General features: G+C 35.9%; 1 protein-coding gene across 1 annotated transcript; it reads left to right on the top strand.

Annotated features, from left to right (window-relative positions):
* The first annotated feature begins 1,623 nt into the window (after positions 1–1,623).
* Positions 1,624–18,428, top strand: LOC143393933 (olfactory receptor 4N5-like). The gene is made up of 2 exons (XM_077109026.1): positions 1,624–2,055; positions 17,931–18,428. The coding sequence occupies exons 1-2, from the start codon at positions 1,624–1,626 to the stop codon at positions 18,426–18,428; spliced, it is 930 nt and encodes a 309-aa protein (XP_076965141.1).
* The last annotated feature ends 427 nt before the right edge of the window (positions 18,429–18,855 follow it).

Below are 18,855 nucleotides of genomic sequence, written 5' to 3'. Positions count from 1 at the left end.
AAATATGACTATGTATATAGAGTTACAGATCAAGATCACAGAAGATACTGCCTAAGTACTTATTAATCCAATGAATAACATTTAAAACTTCACTAATTTTTAACATTGGGCTGATTTGCATGAATTTTTGTTTGTCCAACTTCAGGAGTATATACAACACTTGGTAGCACTCTTAGAAAGAAGATCCTAAGAGTTGTCCAGGTAACTGTTTTCCATGTGAGTGTTCTGAGCATAAAATAGAAAAATTTGGGGATGGATTCAGGTGGTGAATAGAGGTCATGCTCAGAGAGAGCACATCCACAGACACTGTCACAAGCACACTTCAGAAGAAGACAGAATCTGCTCTAAGAGGAAACTGTGTGTTTAGTAAATCATCTCATTTATTTGATTTTCTTTAAGAAAATTCTTAAAGTATTTTCATGCCTTTATTGTAAGGATGGCCCCTATGCCTAGAGATGAGAATGGCTTCATTAGCTTCTGACAATTTGAGAATCCACAGATTTTTCTCCTCTTGTTCTGTTCTTAGTAAAATTTCCATGGTCTTAACAACAATGCACACCACTTTAATTTGCAGTGCCTCAGAGATGCTCTTAGCAACATCTTTATAATTAAAGGTGAATAACAGATGTTCACTACTTAAGGTTTAACTTCACATTGACTCAGCACTAACTGTTTGAAGATACATTTTACTTACACATTGATGTATTCTAATTTTATTCTAATCTTACAAATAATATCTATGTGTGTATAAAGAGACAGATTTTACCTTTCATAGTCAAAAGACAAATATTTCAAAGTCTATGTGTTTTACAGCATCTACTGAAAAATTTTAAGGCAAATGTTTTCATATAACTTTGTTATATGAAACTTTCAGAGCTTGTTGTATTTTAATCTAAGTTTGAACTGGTATACACTTTGGTTAATCCACGTCTATGTGACTGTACATTGATTATTATTACTTACTAATCTGTTTACTCTATTAAATACATTCTCTTATATATAGAAATTGATGGTAAATTATGTTCCTGGTTTTGCATGCATCATAGCAAATGTATTAGAAGGTTGGCTCAATTTTTATTTTACAGGTTTAAATTAAAACTTTAATCTTATGATATCTTAACAAGATGTTCCAACAAGACTTGAAGGAATCATTACACATAGGACCAAGAAATGATAGGATCCTGTCACTGCAGTATCAGTCACCATCATATGAAGTACATTATTTAATTTTTGTTATAAAATGGAATGACCAGGAGTTTCACACTCAGATTTTTTTTCATTTACTAGTGCATGTAACCTATATTCCAGGTGAAACCATAATCATTGTTTAACCTTTCACCTTGCTTCTCTGTTTTCCTCACTCCTTTCTTATCAAAGCACTTGCTCAGCAAATCATTTGCATAACATTTCTATCTAATGTCCAGTAAAGTCAGTTAGCTTCTTTGGGGGACATAATGCCATTCTTAATTAAACAAGATTTCTCCTTGTAATCTGCCTTTTAATGTTAGAATAGAATTTCTATTAGAATGTGTTAGAATAGAACAGAATTTCAATGTGAATATGAAATTCTCAAAATTAAGTCTCCTTTCTCCTCCCACTAACTGGGGGAACCCACTGAATAAAATGGATGAAGGAAATCTATCCACCCTGTCAGAATTTATACTTATGGGACTTGGCCACTCATGGAGTATGCAGGTCTTACTCTTCATGTTATTTTTGTTACTTTACCTGATCACTGTATCTGAAAATATTGTAACTATGACCTTAATCAGCACTGACCCTCATCTTCATCCCCCCATGTACTTCTTTTTGGCCAAACTGTTCTTTGTTGATACATGGCTGTCCTCAATCACCACTCCTAAGATAATCACCAATTTTCTCAGGGAGAAGAAGACCATTTCCTTTGCAGGTTGCAGGTGCCAAATCTTCTTCACCCATTTAACTGCAGCCTTTGAGATGGTGCTCCTGGTGTCCATGGCCTATGACCGCTATGTGGCCATCTGCAAACCACTCCACTACTCCACCATTATGAACCTGCAAAGGTGCACTGGAATAGTGGATTTTTCCTGGACTACTGACTTTGAGCATGCTGTGAGTACCTGGCTGTGATTGTGCAGCCTTTCTGTGGCCCCAGGGAAATAGGTAGCTTCTTCTGTGATATGCCACTGGTGATCTAGTTGGCCTGCATGGATTCTTCTGATTTGAGAATATCAATGAATGTTAAATGTGTGACTGAGGCTGTAACTGTTTTTTTTCCTCTTGCTCGTGTCCTAAACATATATTCTTCTCAGTGTTTTACAGAGATCTAAAACTGGTGCATCTAAGGCCCTGTCTACCTGCAGTGCCCATGTGTCACAGTGGTGGTGATCTTTCTTGTGCCTTGTGTGTTCATCTACATGTGGCCCCTCAACATCACCTGGTTGTATAACTTTCTTGCTGTGTTTTATTCTATTTTTACACCTCTTCTCAATCCAGCCATTTATACAGTGAGAAATAAAGAGATGAAAAAGGCTCTGAGAGATTCAAGAGCTATTACATGTTTTCTAAGGAAAAGACTTTTGCCAGAAACTCATTGTGTGTACTTCAACATATATTGAAAATACATTGACCTTATGGTATAGTTTGAAATGAGATAATTTAGTGAAGAGCTACAAATTGTTCCAGTCTCTAGACACAAGTATACATTTAAGACAATTCACAGATTTTTCTTTTTTTTTTTTACATTTGCACACCACATAGCTTAATTTTGTGAATTATTTCCCTAAAATCCAAACAAGAATGATTTTTCATTATGGGGAAATTAGCTTGTCATTCTTCTTATTCCATTAATGATGTGAGAAGAACCTAAAATGTGTTTGACGTACTCATGTTTTTGTCCTAATGAATAATTTTTATGAATTTGTCTTGAGTATTGTCTTAATTCCATTTAAAATACTTTATTCAGTATTTTAAAATTTCCCTGCCTTTCTTTCATTTTACTCTTTGTGAAAATGCAACTTCATCATTATTTTTGTAGCAATATTCTAACAGGGAGAACAGAACATAGAAAAAATGTCAAAAATGAAACAAAATTGAATAACAATTATAACATAACATTAGATTTTACTATGTTTTGCGTTTCATTAACTCAAGTGAAATAAAATTAAATAATAAATTTAAAATGAATAAATAAAAAAATATTCTGCTACTTTTCAGTTTTTCAATCATAAAGACCAAATATATATTATTTCAATTATTATTTACCATTTGCCTAGAATCCTAAAATATAATATCCCTGAGTAGAGTGACCATTACTTGGCATGTTAATTCTTTTTTTCCCTTTAATCAACTTTATCATTTTTTAAAGTACATAACCACCCAACCAAAATGCCATTAAGATCCAATCACCTTCCCTAAAAACCCTCCTCTTAACAGCTTGGCATTGGTGACCAAGCTTTCAACACAAGAGTCTTTGTGGAATGTTTCAAATACAAACTACAATATTTATTACCTAGAATTTCCAATTACATATTCCTCCCACAAGTGAAATCCAATGCCCATACTCAAATCTGCCTGTGAATAATAGCAACTTTAAACATAAATGCTCAGAAATAAAAACAGCACAAAATATTATTACCTGGTGAATGGATTTTAAAATGTGATGTATCTATACAAAGAAATGTTATTTGGCATAAAATAATCAAATACTGATATATACAAAAACATCTATGAATCATGAAAATATCAGGCTCCGTGACAGACCAAAAGACATAAACCATTTGTATCCAATGTCCATAATTGGCAAAACTTAGGGGCAGAAAATATATTAATGATTGTCCAGAGCTGTGGAAGCGTGGTAAAATGTAATCTTTTGTGACTGTATCATTTAGTTTAGTCTGGTGACTTTAATATTCATCACACTGCAGCATGCATCGGTGCAGGACACCAAATAAAATCTCATGTGTTTTGGTATCACATTAGAAACGTGCTAAAAATATTTTTTTGTTTTTTAACATGAAAATATTCTAAAATTACATTGTCATGTTTTGTTCATAATTCTGTGAATGTAACAAACATAGGAACTCACATACATATATAGGTGAAATTTATGGTATGGAACTTTTATCACAACAAGATTTTTTTAAAAAAAATATCTAATTCTAAGAGCACTCCCATGGGTCCTATCAGTACAAGAAAGCTATTTCTTGCGATTGCTGTCTCTTCCTCTCTTGTCAAGTCTAGTGGGTCCCAGTGGTTTTGCTGGAACTATAGTTATCATCATGGTGAAGAAGCCAGGCCAGAACAAAAGGGTTCTCTGTCACCTGAAGCTCCTTTGAGTAGGGTGAAGTTCTAATTCTACTCAAGGAGGAAGTATGCTGGGGCAAAGCCTTCAGGATCATCCATTCAGGTGTACCGACCACATATTTCAGATGTCCAAGTTTTCTCTGCCAGTACCCTGACTTGAGTAGAACACACATACCTGACCAAGTATAGATGTATTTTTGCAGCTATGTAATTGTATTAGATATTCTGTAGTTCTAGTAGATATCCCTTTACCATGAAAAATAAGTACCTTTTTGGAACTACCAAATATTTCCTTGGGACTTTACACTGGAACTTTTAACTACTTGTTTGTGGCCTCTTATGCACTATTCCTCTACAATGAGACAATACAGCTTAGCAAAGAGCAAAGAGCTCCACTGTGGCATAGTGGCATAGTGTTTCTTTTTTAAACCTTCAATTGCTTCCCTGAAGTAGTGTTATTTACAAAAGAATGTTTTGCCAGCAGAGCTTGGTGATGCACACCTGTAACACCTGCTGCCTTCCAAGGTTTTTCTCATTACTAGACATGTTACCTTGGCTCATATGAGAGGTAGATGTCATGATAGGATTAAAGCATATTCACACAGTGAAATGTTACCCAGTAAGAAAAATAGAACAGATACACTAACCACAGAGATATCTCTAAAGAATTATTTATGTTCAGAAGAAGAAATTTAAAACAAAATGAAAAGAACTATGATATTGTATTTTATACAAATTCAAGAATAGATGAAACTAATATGTAATAACAGGAATGAAATAGCTATTGTCTCAGGTAATATTGACCATAAAAAGCTCCAAGTAAATGCCTAAGGTGAGAGAAATATTTTATGGTTTGATAAGTATGGTGATTTCAGATATATGTATAGGAGAAAAAACTTGCATTCACTTGCATCTGCAAATTATTTCTCATATATTAAGAGGCATTATAAGTAGACTGGAAAGAAGAAGCATCACCAAAAAATTAAATGGTTTAAAATAATGTTCAGGGCAGTATCTTTCAACAGCACAGTCAATTAAAAAATGGCACATGGTAGATATAGTATTAATTATTAAAAAGCAGTGTCTTTTTTATTCCTTTACCACAGACATCTTTTGTAAAATCTCCCCTAACATAGTTTGTAGCCAGCTCAGTATTCTGATAGCCAGTGGCTAATTATATTTTCCAAGGTCAAAATAGGCAAAGGGGGAAGTTGGCTGGGTTTAATAAACATCTTGTTATTTCTTAGTGTATTTTAATCTCCACTTTTGCCTTAATTTGTACTTTGCCTGAATTTTACTCCATATATTATATTTAAACGATTACTGCCTTATAATTTCTAATTTGCTATTCTCCTTGCAGCCAAATAAATTTCAATACACCAATAATTTTTTTCATTTTTAATCCTTTCCTTTTGTCCTAATACTATGATTTCAATAAAGTATCATGCTTTATGGTTTAAACCACTGCTTAAAATACATTACTTTCGTCTGTCTGTATATGTATATCAAATTTCCATCCAAACGGAGAAGTAGAGTCATCAAAGACAGAAGTCTTTTCCTGTGACAAGATAAAACTGCAGTCTTCTTATTGATCAGTTGGGGTGTTCAGCAGCTCAGGGAAGTGGGTTTCTACAATTTCATTGTGAATGAACAAAGATGAACCTGTAACAGACACAAGACCAGAGGGTCAATTTATCTAAAGATATGCTGATGATCCACAAATAATAGAGTTTGCATCTCATGATCCAATGTCGAATAGGGGTAGATGGCTTTGGTTTTTTAGATTTAGTTTTCTCCTACAAATCATGTGCTTTCTTCCTTGGTACTAAGGCGACTTTTATTTTTAGAACTTAAATACTGGTTTTGAGTTATAATTCTTAGATAGAGTTACTTTACCACGAAATGATGAAACAAATTTTGTTTTAATGATCAAACATCTATCTAAAAATGAAATGAAAAGAGAAAAATGAAAGAAGAAAATGTATATGTATTATTTATGTAAATAAGTTATGAACCATATTTTGTACTTTTAGGTCTTATTATCATAATATCACATCTCTAACTCTAGAATACCTGGAATTTTACCTATTTAATCATGTAATGTTTTCTAATAGGACTGTGGCCCAATATAATAGATATCATTGTATCCAGAATTCTCTGAATCATCTAAAATTTTAGGGTCTATTTGCCACCTAGTCATGTCTTGTTTGCTATCCTAAAACAGTAGAAATACCTCTTATAAAAATTGAAATAATTAATCTATCAAAATTAACTAAAAGTGCTGTTTTTAAAATTACAGACGAAATAGCTCATTTTACTAATATCAAAAACATTAAACATGAATTACTAAACAAAAGCCATTCTAGAGAAAGCAGTTTTTATTATGAATATTTAGAGACATGTAATCTCTAAGTTCTAATTGGGTGACATGTTAGTTAGGCACTCACGTACGGCTCCAAAAAATAGTAAAACATCATTAAAAAATGGCTGTGACCCTAATGTAAAATCTCCACAACTTTTAGGGCAGAAAAACAAAACTCAAGGATTTCATTTTGGAAAAATGGTTAGCTTTCATGTGGGTATTTGTACCCTACCTAACTCATGTCAAAACTTTTTCTTTTAATTTTTTTTAGTTGTTCAAAACATTACATAGCTCTTGACATATCATATTTCATACATTTGATTAAAGTGGGTTATGAACTCCCATTTTTTCCCCATATACAGATTGCAGAATCACTTCGGTTACACATCCACATTTTTACATACTGCCATACAAGTGTCTATTGTATTCTGCTGCCTTTCCTATCCTCTACTATCCCGCCTCCCCTCCCCTCCCCTCCCATCTTCTCTCTATACCCCATCTACTGTAATTCATTTCTCTCCCTTGTTTTTTTTTCCCCTTTCCCCTCACTTCCTCTTATATGTAATTTTAGATAACGATGAGGGTTTCCTTCCATTTCCATGCAATTTCCCTTCTCTCTCCCTTTCCCTCCCACCTCTCGTCCCTGTTTAATGTTAATCTTCTTCTCATGCTCTCCCTCCCTACTCTGTTCTTAGTTGCTCTCTTATATCAAAGAAGACATTTGGCATTTGTTTTTTTAGGGATTGGCTAGCTTCACTTAGCATAATCTGCTCTAGTGCCATCCATTTCCCTGCAAATGCCATGATTTTGTCATTTTTTAGTGCAGAGTAATACTCCATTGTGTATAAATTCCACATTTTTTAATCCATTCATCTATTGACGGGCATCTAGGTTGGTTCCACAGTCTAGCTATTGTGAATTGTGCTGCTATGAACATCGACATAGCAGTATCCCTATAGTACACTCTTTTAAGGTCTTTAGGGAATAGTCCAAGAAGGGGAATAGCTGGATCAAATGGTTGTTCCATTCCCAGCTTTCCAAGGAATCTCCATACTGCTTTCCATATTGGCCACACCAATTTGCAGTCCCATAAGCAATGTACAAGTGTACCGTTTTCCCAACATCCTCTCCAGCACTTGTTGTTGTTTGACTTCATAATGGCTGCCAATCTTACTGGAGTGAGATGGTATCTTAAGGTGGTTTTGATTTGCATTTCTTTCACTGCTAGAGATGGTGAGCATTTTTTCATGTACTTGTTGATTGTTTGTATGTCCTCCTCTGAAAAGTGTCTGTTCAGGTCCTTGGCCCATTTATTGATTGGGTTATTTGTTTTCTTATTGTTTAATTTTTTGAGTTCTTTGTATACTCTGGATATTAGGGCTCTATCTGAAGTGTGAGGAGTAAAAATTTGTTCCCAGGATGTAGGCTCCCTATTTACCTCTCTTATTGTTTCTCTTGCTGAGAAAAAACTTTTTAGTTTGAGTAAGTCCCATTTGTTGATCCTTGTTTTTAACTCTTGTGCTATGGGTGTCCTATTAAGGAATTTGGAGCCCGACCCCACAGTATGTAGATCAGAGCCAACTTTTTCTTCTATCAGATGCAGAGTCTCTGATTTTATATCAAGCTCCCTGATCCATTTTGAGTTAACTTTTGTGCATGGCGAGAGAAAGGGATTCAGATTCATTTTGTTGCATATGGATTTCCAGTTTTCCCAGCACCATTTGTTGAAGATGCTATCCTTCCTCCATTGCATGCTTTTAGCCCCTTTATCAAATATAAGATATTTGTAATTTTGTGGATTCGTCTCTGTGTCCTCTATTCTGTACCATTGGTCCACCCGCCTGTTTTGGTACCAGTATCATGCTGTTTTTGTTACTATTGCTCTGTAATATAGTTTGAAGTCTGGTATCGCTATACCGCCTGATTCACACTTCCTGCTTAGCATTGCTTTTGCTATTCTGGGTCTTTTATTTTTCCATATGAATTTCAAGATGGCTTTATCTATTTCTACAAGAAATACCATTGGGATTTTGATTGGCATTGCATTAAACCTATAGAGAACTTTTGGTAAAATCGCCATTTTGATGATGTTAGTTCTGCCTAGCCATGAACAGGGTATCACTTTCCATCTTCTAAGATCTTCTTCTATTTCTCTCTTTAGGGTTCTGTAATTTTCATTGTATAAATTCTTCACCTCGTTTGTTAGGTTGATTCCCAAGTATTTTATTTTTTTCGAGGATATTGTGAATGGGGTGGTTGTCCTCATTTCCATCTCAGAAGATTCGTCGCTGATATACAGGAATGCCTTTGATTTATGCGTGTTGATTTTATATCCTGCCACTTTGCTGAATTCATTTATTAGCTCTAATAGTTTCTTTGTAAACCCTTTTGGGTCTTCTAGATATAGAATCATGTCATTCGCAAATAGTAATAATTTAAGTTCTTCTTTTCCTATTTTTATGCCTTTAATTTCTTTCGTCTGTCTAATTGCTCTGGCCTGTATTTTGAGAACTATATTGAATAGAAGTGGTGAGAGAGGGCATCCTTGTCTGGTTCCAGATTTTAGAGGGAATTCCTTTAATTTTTCTTCATTTAGAATTATGCTAGCCTGAGGTATAGCATAGATAGCTTTTACAATATTGAGGTATGTTCCTGTTATCCCTAGTTTTTCTAGAGTTTTAAACATAAAGGGATGCTGTATCTTGTCGAATGCTTTTTCTGCTTCTATTGAGATGATCATATGGTTCTTATCTTTAAGTCTATTGTTGTGGTGAGTAACATTTATTGATTTCCGTATATTGAACCAGCCTTGCATCCCAGGGATGAATCCTACTTGATCATGGTGCACAATTTTTTTGATATGTTTTTGTATCTGATTTGCCAGAATTTTATTGAGGATTTTTGCATCTAGGTTCATTAGAGATATTGGTCTGTGATTTTCTTTCTTTGAAGTGTCTTTTTCTGGTTTCGGGATCAGGGTGATGTTGGCCTCATAGAATGAATTTGGAAGAGCTCCTTCTTTTTCTATTTCCTGAAATAACTTGAAAAGTATTGGTATTAATTCTTCTTTAAAGGTTTTGTAAAACTCCACTGTATACCCATCTGGTCCAGGGCTTTTCTTGGTTGGTAGTATATTGATGGCTTCTTCTATTTCCTCCTTTGTTTTTGGTCTGTTCAAATTGTGTGTGTTTTCCTGACTCAATTTGGGCAAATCATATGACTTAAGAAATTTATCAATATCTTCACTATCTTCTATTTTATTGGAATATAGGGTTTCAAAATAACTTCTAATTATCTTAATTATCTTCTGTATTTCTGTAGTGTCTGTTGTGATATTGCCTTTTTCATCCCATATGTTAGTAATTTGAGTTCTCTCTCTTCTTCTCTTCATTAGCATGGTTAAGGGTCTGTCGATCTTATTTATTTTTTTCAAAGAACCAACTTTTAGTTTTGTCAATTTTTTCAATGGTTTTTTTGTTTCAATTTCATTGATTTTCGCTCTGATTTTAATTATTTCTTGCCTTCTGCTACATTTGCTGTTGTTTTGCTCTTCCTTTGCTAGGGTTTTGAGATGAAGTGTGAGCTCATTTATTTGTTGGTTTTTTCTTTTTTTGAAGAATGAATACCAGGCAATGAATTTACCTCTTAAAACTGCTTTCATTGTGTCCCATATATTCTGATATGTTGTGTCTGTATTTTATTTATCTCTAATAATTTTTTTATTTCCTCTTATATGTCTTCTGTAACCCATTGATCATTCAGTAACATATTGTTCATTTTCCAGGTGATGCAGGATTTTTCCTTCCTTCTTTTATCATTGTTTTCCAGTTTCATTCCATTATGATCAGATAAGATGCATGGTATTATCTCCATACCTTTATATTTACTACGGGTTGCCTATGGCATAATATATGTCCTATCTTTGAGAAGGATCCATGTGCTGCTGAGAAAAACGTATATCCACTTGATGATGGTTGATATATTCTATATATGTTGGTTAAGTCTAGGTTATTGATTGTGTTATTGACTTCTATAGTTTCTTTATTAAACTTTTGTTTGGAGGAACTGTCCAATGGTGGGAGTGGTGTGTTGAAGTCACCCATAATTATTGTGTTGTGGTCTATTTGATTCTTGAACTTGAGAAGAGTTTTTTCTTTTTATGAACTTCGCAGCACCATTATTTGGTGCATACATATTGATAATTGTTATGCCTTGTTGGTGAATGGTCCCTTATATAGTGTCCTTCTTTATCCCTTTTGATTAACTTAGGTTTGAAGTTGATTTTATTCGATGAGAGTATGGCCACTCCTGCTTACTTCCGAAGACCATGTGAGTGGTATGATTTTTCTCAACCTTTCACCTTCAACCTGTGTATGTCTTTTCCTATCATATGAGTCTCCTGAAGGCAGCATATTGTTGGATCTGTTTTTTTAATCCAAGTTACTAGCCTATGTCGCTTGATTGGTGAATTTAAGCCATTAACGTTTAGGGTTACTATTGATATATGGTTTCTACTGCCAATCATGTTTATTTATTTATTTAGTTGAATTTGGCTTGTTTTTCCTCTTTGTTTATTCCCCCCCCCCTTTACTGAGTTACCTCCCACTGTTGGTTTTTGGTGCTGTTTTTCATTTTCTCTTCTTGTAGTGTTTTGCTCAAAATGCTTTGCAGTGCTGGTTTTCTGGCTGCGAATTCTTTTAACTTTTGTTTATCATGAAATATTTTAATTTCATTGTCAAACCTGAAGCTTAATTTTGCTGGATACAATATTCTTGGTTGTAATCCATTATTTTTCAGCATTTGAAATACATCATTCCAGGATCTTCTTGCTTTCAACGTCTGTGATGAAAAATCAGCCGTTAACCTAATTGGTTTACCACTGAATGTAATCTTCCTCCTTTCTCTTGTAGCTTTTAATATTCTCTCCTTGTTCTGTGTGTTGGATATCTTCATAATAATATGTCTTGAAGTTGGTCTATTACGGTTTTGTATGTTTGGGGTCCTGTAGGCTTCCAGGATTTGGCAATCCATTCCATCTTTTATGTCTGGAAAGTTTTCTAAAATTATTTCATTCAACAGATTGCTCATTCCTTTGGTTTGGACCTCTATACCTTCCTCTATCCCAATGACTCTTAAGTTTGGTTTTTTATGACATCCCATATCTCTTGTATGTTTTGCTCGTGGTTTCTTACCATCCTTTCTGTGTGGACTATACTCTTTTCCAGTTGATAAACTTTGTCTTCATTATCTGATGTTCTGACTTCTATTTGATCTAGTCTATTTGTAATATTCTCATTTGAGTTTTTGATTTGGTTTATGGTTTCCTGCATTTCTACGATTACTGTTTGATTTTTTTTTCAAATCTCTATCTCCTGGTAGATTTCATTTTTACTTCGTGAATCTGCTTATGTGATTCATTTTGAAAGCATTCTTTCATTGTTTGGACTTGCTGTCTAATGACTTCTTTAAGATTCCATTTCATCTGAGTCAGGTATGCCTTGAGTTCTTTCTCTGTCCATTTTTTGATGCCTCTAAGTTCTCCTGTAAATTTAAGTTGTCCTGTATTGTTTGTAATCCTTTTTACCCTTGTTTTTTCATGGTGTTCACGTTACTTTCCAAGTCTGTTTAACTGCTGTGTTTCTGTTTTCTCCTATAAATTTGTTTTGGTTTTGTATATCTCTGTGGTCTCTCCTTTGTGGTGGGAGATGTCTAGAGATGTTGGGCTTTTTTGTAATTTAAAGCTGCTTCATTCGATTCATAAAAGGCTTATGGATTCTGTAGGCATATATATATAGTCTTAGGACTTTATGTTTAGATTGGGTGCTATGATGGTATGAAGGTTAGTATGTCTTGGCTACTTTGAAAGATTGCTCTACTGAAGGGGGATATTAACAGGTGAATGGATCAGGGTATTTGGTAATAGCTAGGTACTTAGAAGCCCTATAGACAGCCTCGGAACATTCACCTATTTTCATTTAGAAAATTACACGTAATGAAAGTTGTAATGCTTGGGATGAAAGTTAGGGGGAAGGGGAAGGAAGGAGTCCTTAAAGAGAAAGTGGGAGAGAAAAGTAGGTAGAATAAAGGAGAATGGAAAGCACAATAAAAATTGAAAAGGGAAAAGAAAAAAAAAGATAAATGAAGTCTTAGAGTTCTATTTTCTTCTCTTCCAGTAGGTGCAGCTGTGCCCCCGAGCCGAGCTTCTGCCCTCTATGTGCCAGCAGCAATTCCTGTGAGGCAGCTACTCTTCCCCGACTGGGCATCTCTCCAATCCTGTTAGTCCAGAGCCGTCTCTCTTCTCCTGCCCCTACCCCCTTCCTCCTGCCAGCCAGCCAGGCCCCGCTCCCCTGGAGGCTATCTCCACAGATCTAGTTACTGTTGCAGCACCCCTGAGTGCCATATTTCCCAAATGAAAGAGCACTCTCTCTGTTTGTCATTCATCCAGACCCCACGGTTGTGGAGCGGGTGATCTGGGAACCGTCAGTTTAATTTGTCTGGACCCCTTTGGTGGCCATGCCCCGGGAACTGGCAGCTAAGGCCTTGGGTTTCGCTGCTAGTGGTAGGGGGAGTTGGGAGTCAGGAGTCTCCTCTGCTTCCCTTGGCCCTTACAGTCATGCACACAGAGCTCTGGGGTGAGATTTTTGAGGTTGCCCAGCCTTAAGCATCTGGTGGGAATGGGAGTCACACACCTGTTGAAGCGATTTTGCTGGGAAGGGATCCCCTCCGCCCAACTCTGGTGACATCAGCTCTTTGCTATGGCGGGCCCCAAACTCCTTGCCGGAGTGTCCCATGGGAGGGTTGGGTCTTGCCTGTCTCTGGTCTGTCCCAGAATCGGTTTCAGTTCTGGTCCGCTGTTTCATGAAGGCTTGGTTAGCAATGTCTTCAAAGGGTATTTACGCTGCACACAGTCTCTGGCAATGCTGAAATGCCTCCTTCTGCGCTGGTCGCCAGGTAATCACTGGCCGGACCTCTGCACAGGGTGGCCGAGATTCACCTGTCCGGGTTAAGCTGTCACCTCCAATAATCCCAAATTCCCCACCTAGGTCTCACTTCAGCGGAATCTTGCTGGGAGTTTCTCAGCAGGTAGAATCCAAAAGTTCTGATGTGTCTCTCTGTCAGCATGGCTGAGGAGGTACTGAAAGCGCTGACTCCCCGCCCGCCGCCATGTTGAGTCTCTCATGTCAAAACTTAATCCTCCAAATTTATGTTTACATATTTTACATTAGGGCTTTTGTAAGGTAATTAGATGACATCATGAACATGGGGCCCCTATGACTCTATTAGTAACTTTAAAATAATAGAGAGATCCAAGTTAGCATGATTGTTCTGTCCAAACATTTAATGACTGGCAACACCTTGGTACTTTTCAAAAATCCACAGCAGCAGGAAGGCCCTCATTAGGTATGCCACCTCATCTTGAATACCTTAGCCTTCACAAATATGAGCTGAATTGTTCCATAGTTTTTATAAATTTCTCAGGTCTATGGTATTCATTTCTAATAGGAGAAACAGACAAAGATACATGTCATTCAAATTAAAGAACTATAGACAAATTTTAATATGATAATTCATTTTTTATTTATTACAAGGAATATCTTAGAAGAATGAAGAATAAACTATCAAGATGGAGCAAGTTGAAAATCATTTGTCTTTGATGTTTTCCCATCTAGTGATAGATTTCATTTTTCTAGTCCTTGCATGTGGACTGTTTAGAATTTAGCCCATGTAATCAACAGAAATATTAACCAAAGGTAAACAATCCACTACTTCAGAATTATTGAAAAAATGAGCATTGAATGTACTGAAATTATGTATGTAGAAAAGACAGTGAAAAATACTTAAGTCTCAAATAATGTGGACAAGTGGGAGGAGGAGAAAAGAATAAGTAAGAAAGCAAATGAGGAAAAGAAGAGAATAGAGAGAAAATTACAGAGAAAAAAATAAAAGGGAAAGAAACTACAAAATTGAAAGCAATGTGAAAGAATACATATGAATATATGAAGATAGAATTAGCAGAAGGAAGAGGAAGGAAAAAGAAGCAAAAGAAAATCAATTGGGAATGATGAAGGAGACAGGTGCTAGGATAGAGATTCTGTCTTCAAGCCATGGCTCTAGCAGATGGACTAATGGCTACCTAGTTATGCACAATCTGGCCTGCAGATGCTTGTGCAACTGAATTCTGAGAAAGAATGAGGGATATGAGCTCCCCTCTGCCTGTGCATCTGCAGTGCCAGATGAGTATTGTAGCAGGTGAAATGACAAGGAAGGCTAGAGGTGGTAACCACCTTCAGGCTCCACCTTAGCCCACACTAACATAACTTCTTTGTCCTCCCTGCCTGAACACTTATTTTAACTTGTGATACCCATTGCTTGAACCTGTTCTCCAGGCTCAAACAGAGGAATGTCATCTCATACACAGCTATTCTCAGTCTCTGATGAGCATGATTTAAGAACCTCAAGAACAGAAATGAGACTTGAAGAGGGCAGGAAGTGGACCAAAGACTTGGGAAGGTATGGAATTCCATCTGTTGGGTGACAGGGAATAGGTACAGACAATGGAAAGTAAACAAAGGAAGAGTGAGAGCTACCTGTGTCTTAGAACCTTGAACCTGAAGAAGCACAGTTGATCAACTCAGGTGAGCAGTGGATGCACCAGATGTAAGTACAGGAGGGTAGCTCCCAAGCTCACTGTCCTGGGAACAGATTCTGCAGACAGTGTGAAGTGTGGATGTGGAGGTGTAAGTAGGTACAGAGAAGGCAGCTCCCTAGCTACTTCTAAGGATATCAAAGGCATTATGTCATATTTCAGATTTCTAAGACTCACTCTATGTGTGCTAATGCATGTGGGATTATGTGTTTGTGTGTCTAAATATGTGCTCCTTTGTTGTGAGTACTTGTTCTATAACATTTAGTTATTAGTTACAAATGTGACTAATCACATAAAATAAATGTTTAGATATTTCCTCACAGGTGTGTGGTAAAATATAACACATTGCCTAAGTGTCCCATGAGTTCTGTAAGGTCTTTTGGATCTGATTATTTTTTATTCTTTCCCTCATTTTTCCCTTCCTATCTCATCTATATAGTGATGTCATTAGTAATTTATATTACATTTACATTAGTATCACTCCACATTTACTTACATCAATATTTTTCAATATTGATATTATCAGCACATCATAAAACACAACATTTAAAATGCACTATTTAATCATAGTTTATCATGCAAGAATCATCATAATATAATTCTAGAACACTTTCATCAGGCTAAAACGTTCTCATATATGCTGTGTCAATCTTCATTCCACCCTTTAAACCTAGGCAATCATTATGCTACATTTCTTCTAAGTTTTCCATTTCTGGACCTTTTAAATATTGTTTCTTTTGTGTGACTATCCCCATTAACATAATGTAAAGCTTTTTCTTTTTATTCATGTTGTAGCATGTGTATTTCATTACTTTCCATTGCCAAATTGCATTAACCTGGGTTCCTGGAACTTCTGAAAAGAAAGCATTACCTGTAATCAAAACTCAGTGGTATTGGGGCTGGGGATGTGGCTCAAGCGGTCGTGTGCTCGCCTGGCATGCATGCGGCCCCAGTTCAATCCTCAGCACCACATTAAAACAAAGATGTTGTGTCCACCGAAAACTAAAAAAATAAATATTAAAAATCTCTCCCTCTGTCTCTCTCTCTCTTAAAAAAAAACACAAAACTCAATGGTACTACTTGTATGTTGTATGGCAGCAATCAGTTTTAATTAGTAATGATTCATCTTTTAAGTCATCCACTCCAGTACTAAAACATGCAGTCTAACAATGTGTGAGAATTTATTTGTTATTAAATATTTGTACAATTATACTAACACAAAAATTATAGCACATTGGGAAATATAAGATTTTTCAAAAATATAGCTTAGAGTGACATAGAAAGAAGGTCCACTATTATTAATCACCCCAATTAAATATGTTATGCCCCCTCCCTAGAATGAATATTCTACTTTGCAAACCATCATATGGACTACACCTTAATTCCCAATTTCTCTAGCATAAATATTTAGTAAAACATTATAGCCAGAAAAGGGGAAATATTTTGAAAAGCAATACCATGATATTATAAAGTGCATAAATAAATTGCACCAATAGATGAACCATTAATTAATAATTATCTAATTAGTTGAAATGTAAAAATACGCACCCATAATTTTGCCTATCACTTGCTAATAAGTTCAAAAAAGAGTACATTAATCATAAATTTAAAATTTTTATTTTTTTCTTATATATCAAATGAATATGTTACAGTATATTTCCATCTAGAGAATTCCTACTCTACTATGCTTTAATATTATTAGTAGGGATAGACAAAATTTTTTATATATTCTGATGAATTTTTGTATTATAAAACAATACCTGTTAGAGAGAAGGATATCATTTGACTAACATTCTGAGATTGATTAAGCAAATGAGGCTGGGTGAATATTAATTAGAATTTAAGAGCAGGATATAGTGCAGATATAGGATTGGCCCAGACCATCGTTAATTAAAGGAACCCCCTAAGGCAAGTCACATGTACAGATTTTGCTTGAGATCCTGATGACCAGTTTAGGAGAATGCACAAAGGACAACAAAGCAGAGCAGAGAGTTGCAAAGCAGCAATACATAAATTCAGAAAACAAACAGAAAGATAGCAATCAGGAACTCAGGCTTGCATAGGACCTGAATAAAAAAGCAAGTGCAAAAGCACTTTGTTTTTTGAGGATAAAGAGAAGGAACCCAAAGTTGGCCAAAATCTAACAATTACAAATGATGAAGAACCATTAACAATAATAATAGGCCTACAACACCACAAAAAGGACAACCTTGATAATGGTTAAGTTTTCCATTAACTGGGAAATTTCTAACATACCCCAAGCAAAACGTCCCAGGGTCCTAGAGAAGACAGTTATATATAAACACAGGATAAAAGTTAAATGTGCATGTGACTAGAAAAAGAGAGCCTTAGTGAGAAATTAGAAGAAGAAGGAGAGAGGGATTGATCCAGGACACAGAAGTCTTATGAGGTATTAATTGTATTTAACTAGGATGTGTTGGCTATGGCAAATATTGCTTTTATCTGGGGTGGACCTGTGAAACAAAAGAAAAAGTGTTTCTAACAGATGACCTCTGTTTTGCTTTTATTTTGCAGAATGAGAAGTGATGGAGAGAGGGAACAGCACAGTAGTGACAGAATTTATCCTCCTTGGTTTGACCCAATCTCAAGATGCTGAGCTCCTGGTCTTTGTGCTAGTCTCACTTTTCTCTGTGGCTTGGAGCCTTTGCCCACTCCATTGTGCAAGTGGCCCTTATCCTGCACTTGCCCTTCGGTGGCCCAAACCAGCTGGACAACTTCTTCTGGGATGTGCCACAGGTCATCAAGCTGGCCTGCACTGACACCTTTGTGGTGGAGCTCCTGATGGTCTCCAACAGTGGCCAGCTCACCCTGCTCTGCTTCCTGGGCCTTCTGGCCACCTATGCTGTCATCCTCTGCAGAGTAAAGGGACACTCCTCAGAAGGGAAGAGCAAGGCTATCTCCACTTGCAAAACACATATTATCGTTGTGTCCCTCATGTTTGGACCTCCTATTTTTATCTACACCCGCCCCTTCCAGGTTTTCCCATCTGACAAAGTGGTTTTTTTCTTCCATATAGTCATCTTTCCTTTGCTGAACCCTGTAATATATACACTTCGCAACCAGGAAGTGAGAGCCTCCATGATAAAGTTGTTAAGTCAATATGTGGTTTGCTGAATAATATAATAAGGAAAACAAAAAGAAGAAAATGCAGTTTGAATTAATTAAAGCATGTCCTCATTCATGTGTTGAATCTATCATTTATTTTTCTCTGATACATAAAAACTTACGGATAGTACACATTAAGAATGTACCATGGGATGGTTTGATATGTGTATACGTTGTGTAATTTTTAACTCACAGTAAGGGTACCTATATATTTTTTAAAATATTTAATTGATTTTATTTTTTAAATACATGACAGCAGAATGCATTGCAATTCTTGTTACACATATACAGCACAATTTTTTATATCTCTGTGTCTAAAGTATGTTCACACTAATTCAAGTCTTCATACATAATGATGTGTATCACATTCCACCATCATTGCTAAACACCTGTTCCCTCCCTTCCCCTTCCACCCCTCTGCCCTATCTAGAGTTCA

The sequence above is a fragment of the Callospermophilus lateralis genome, chromosome 3 (genome assembly GCF_048772815.1).
Source record: "Callospermophilus lateralis isolate mCalLat2 chromosome 3, mCalLat2.hap1, whole genome shotgun sequence".
Lineage (NCBI taxonomy): Eukaryota > Metazoa > Chordata > Mammalia > Rodentia > Sciuridae > Callospermophilus > Callospermophilus lateralis.
Note: the sequence above shows the minus strand (reverse complement) of the source record. Positions and strands in the feature narration are given on the sequence as shown.

Coding starts and splice junctions, on each gene's coding strand:
- LOC143393933 (XM_077109026.1), top strand. CDS start 1,624: ATGGATGAAGGAAATCTATCCACCCTGTCAGAATTTATACTTATGGGA. Junction 2,056..17,930: donor TGCAAAGGTGCACTGGAATA/GTGGATTTTTCC, acceptor TCTTTGTGCTAG/TCTCACTTTTCTCTGTGGCT.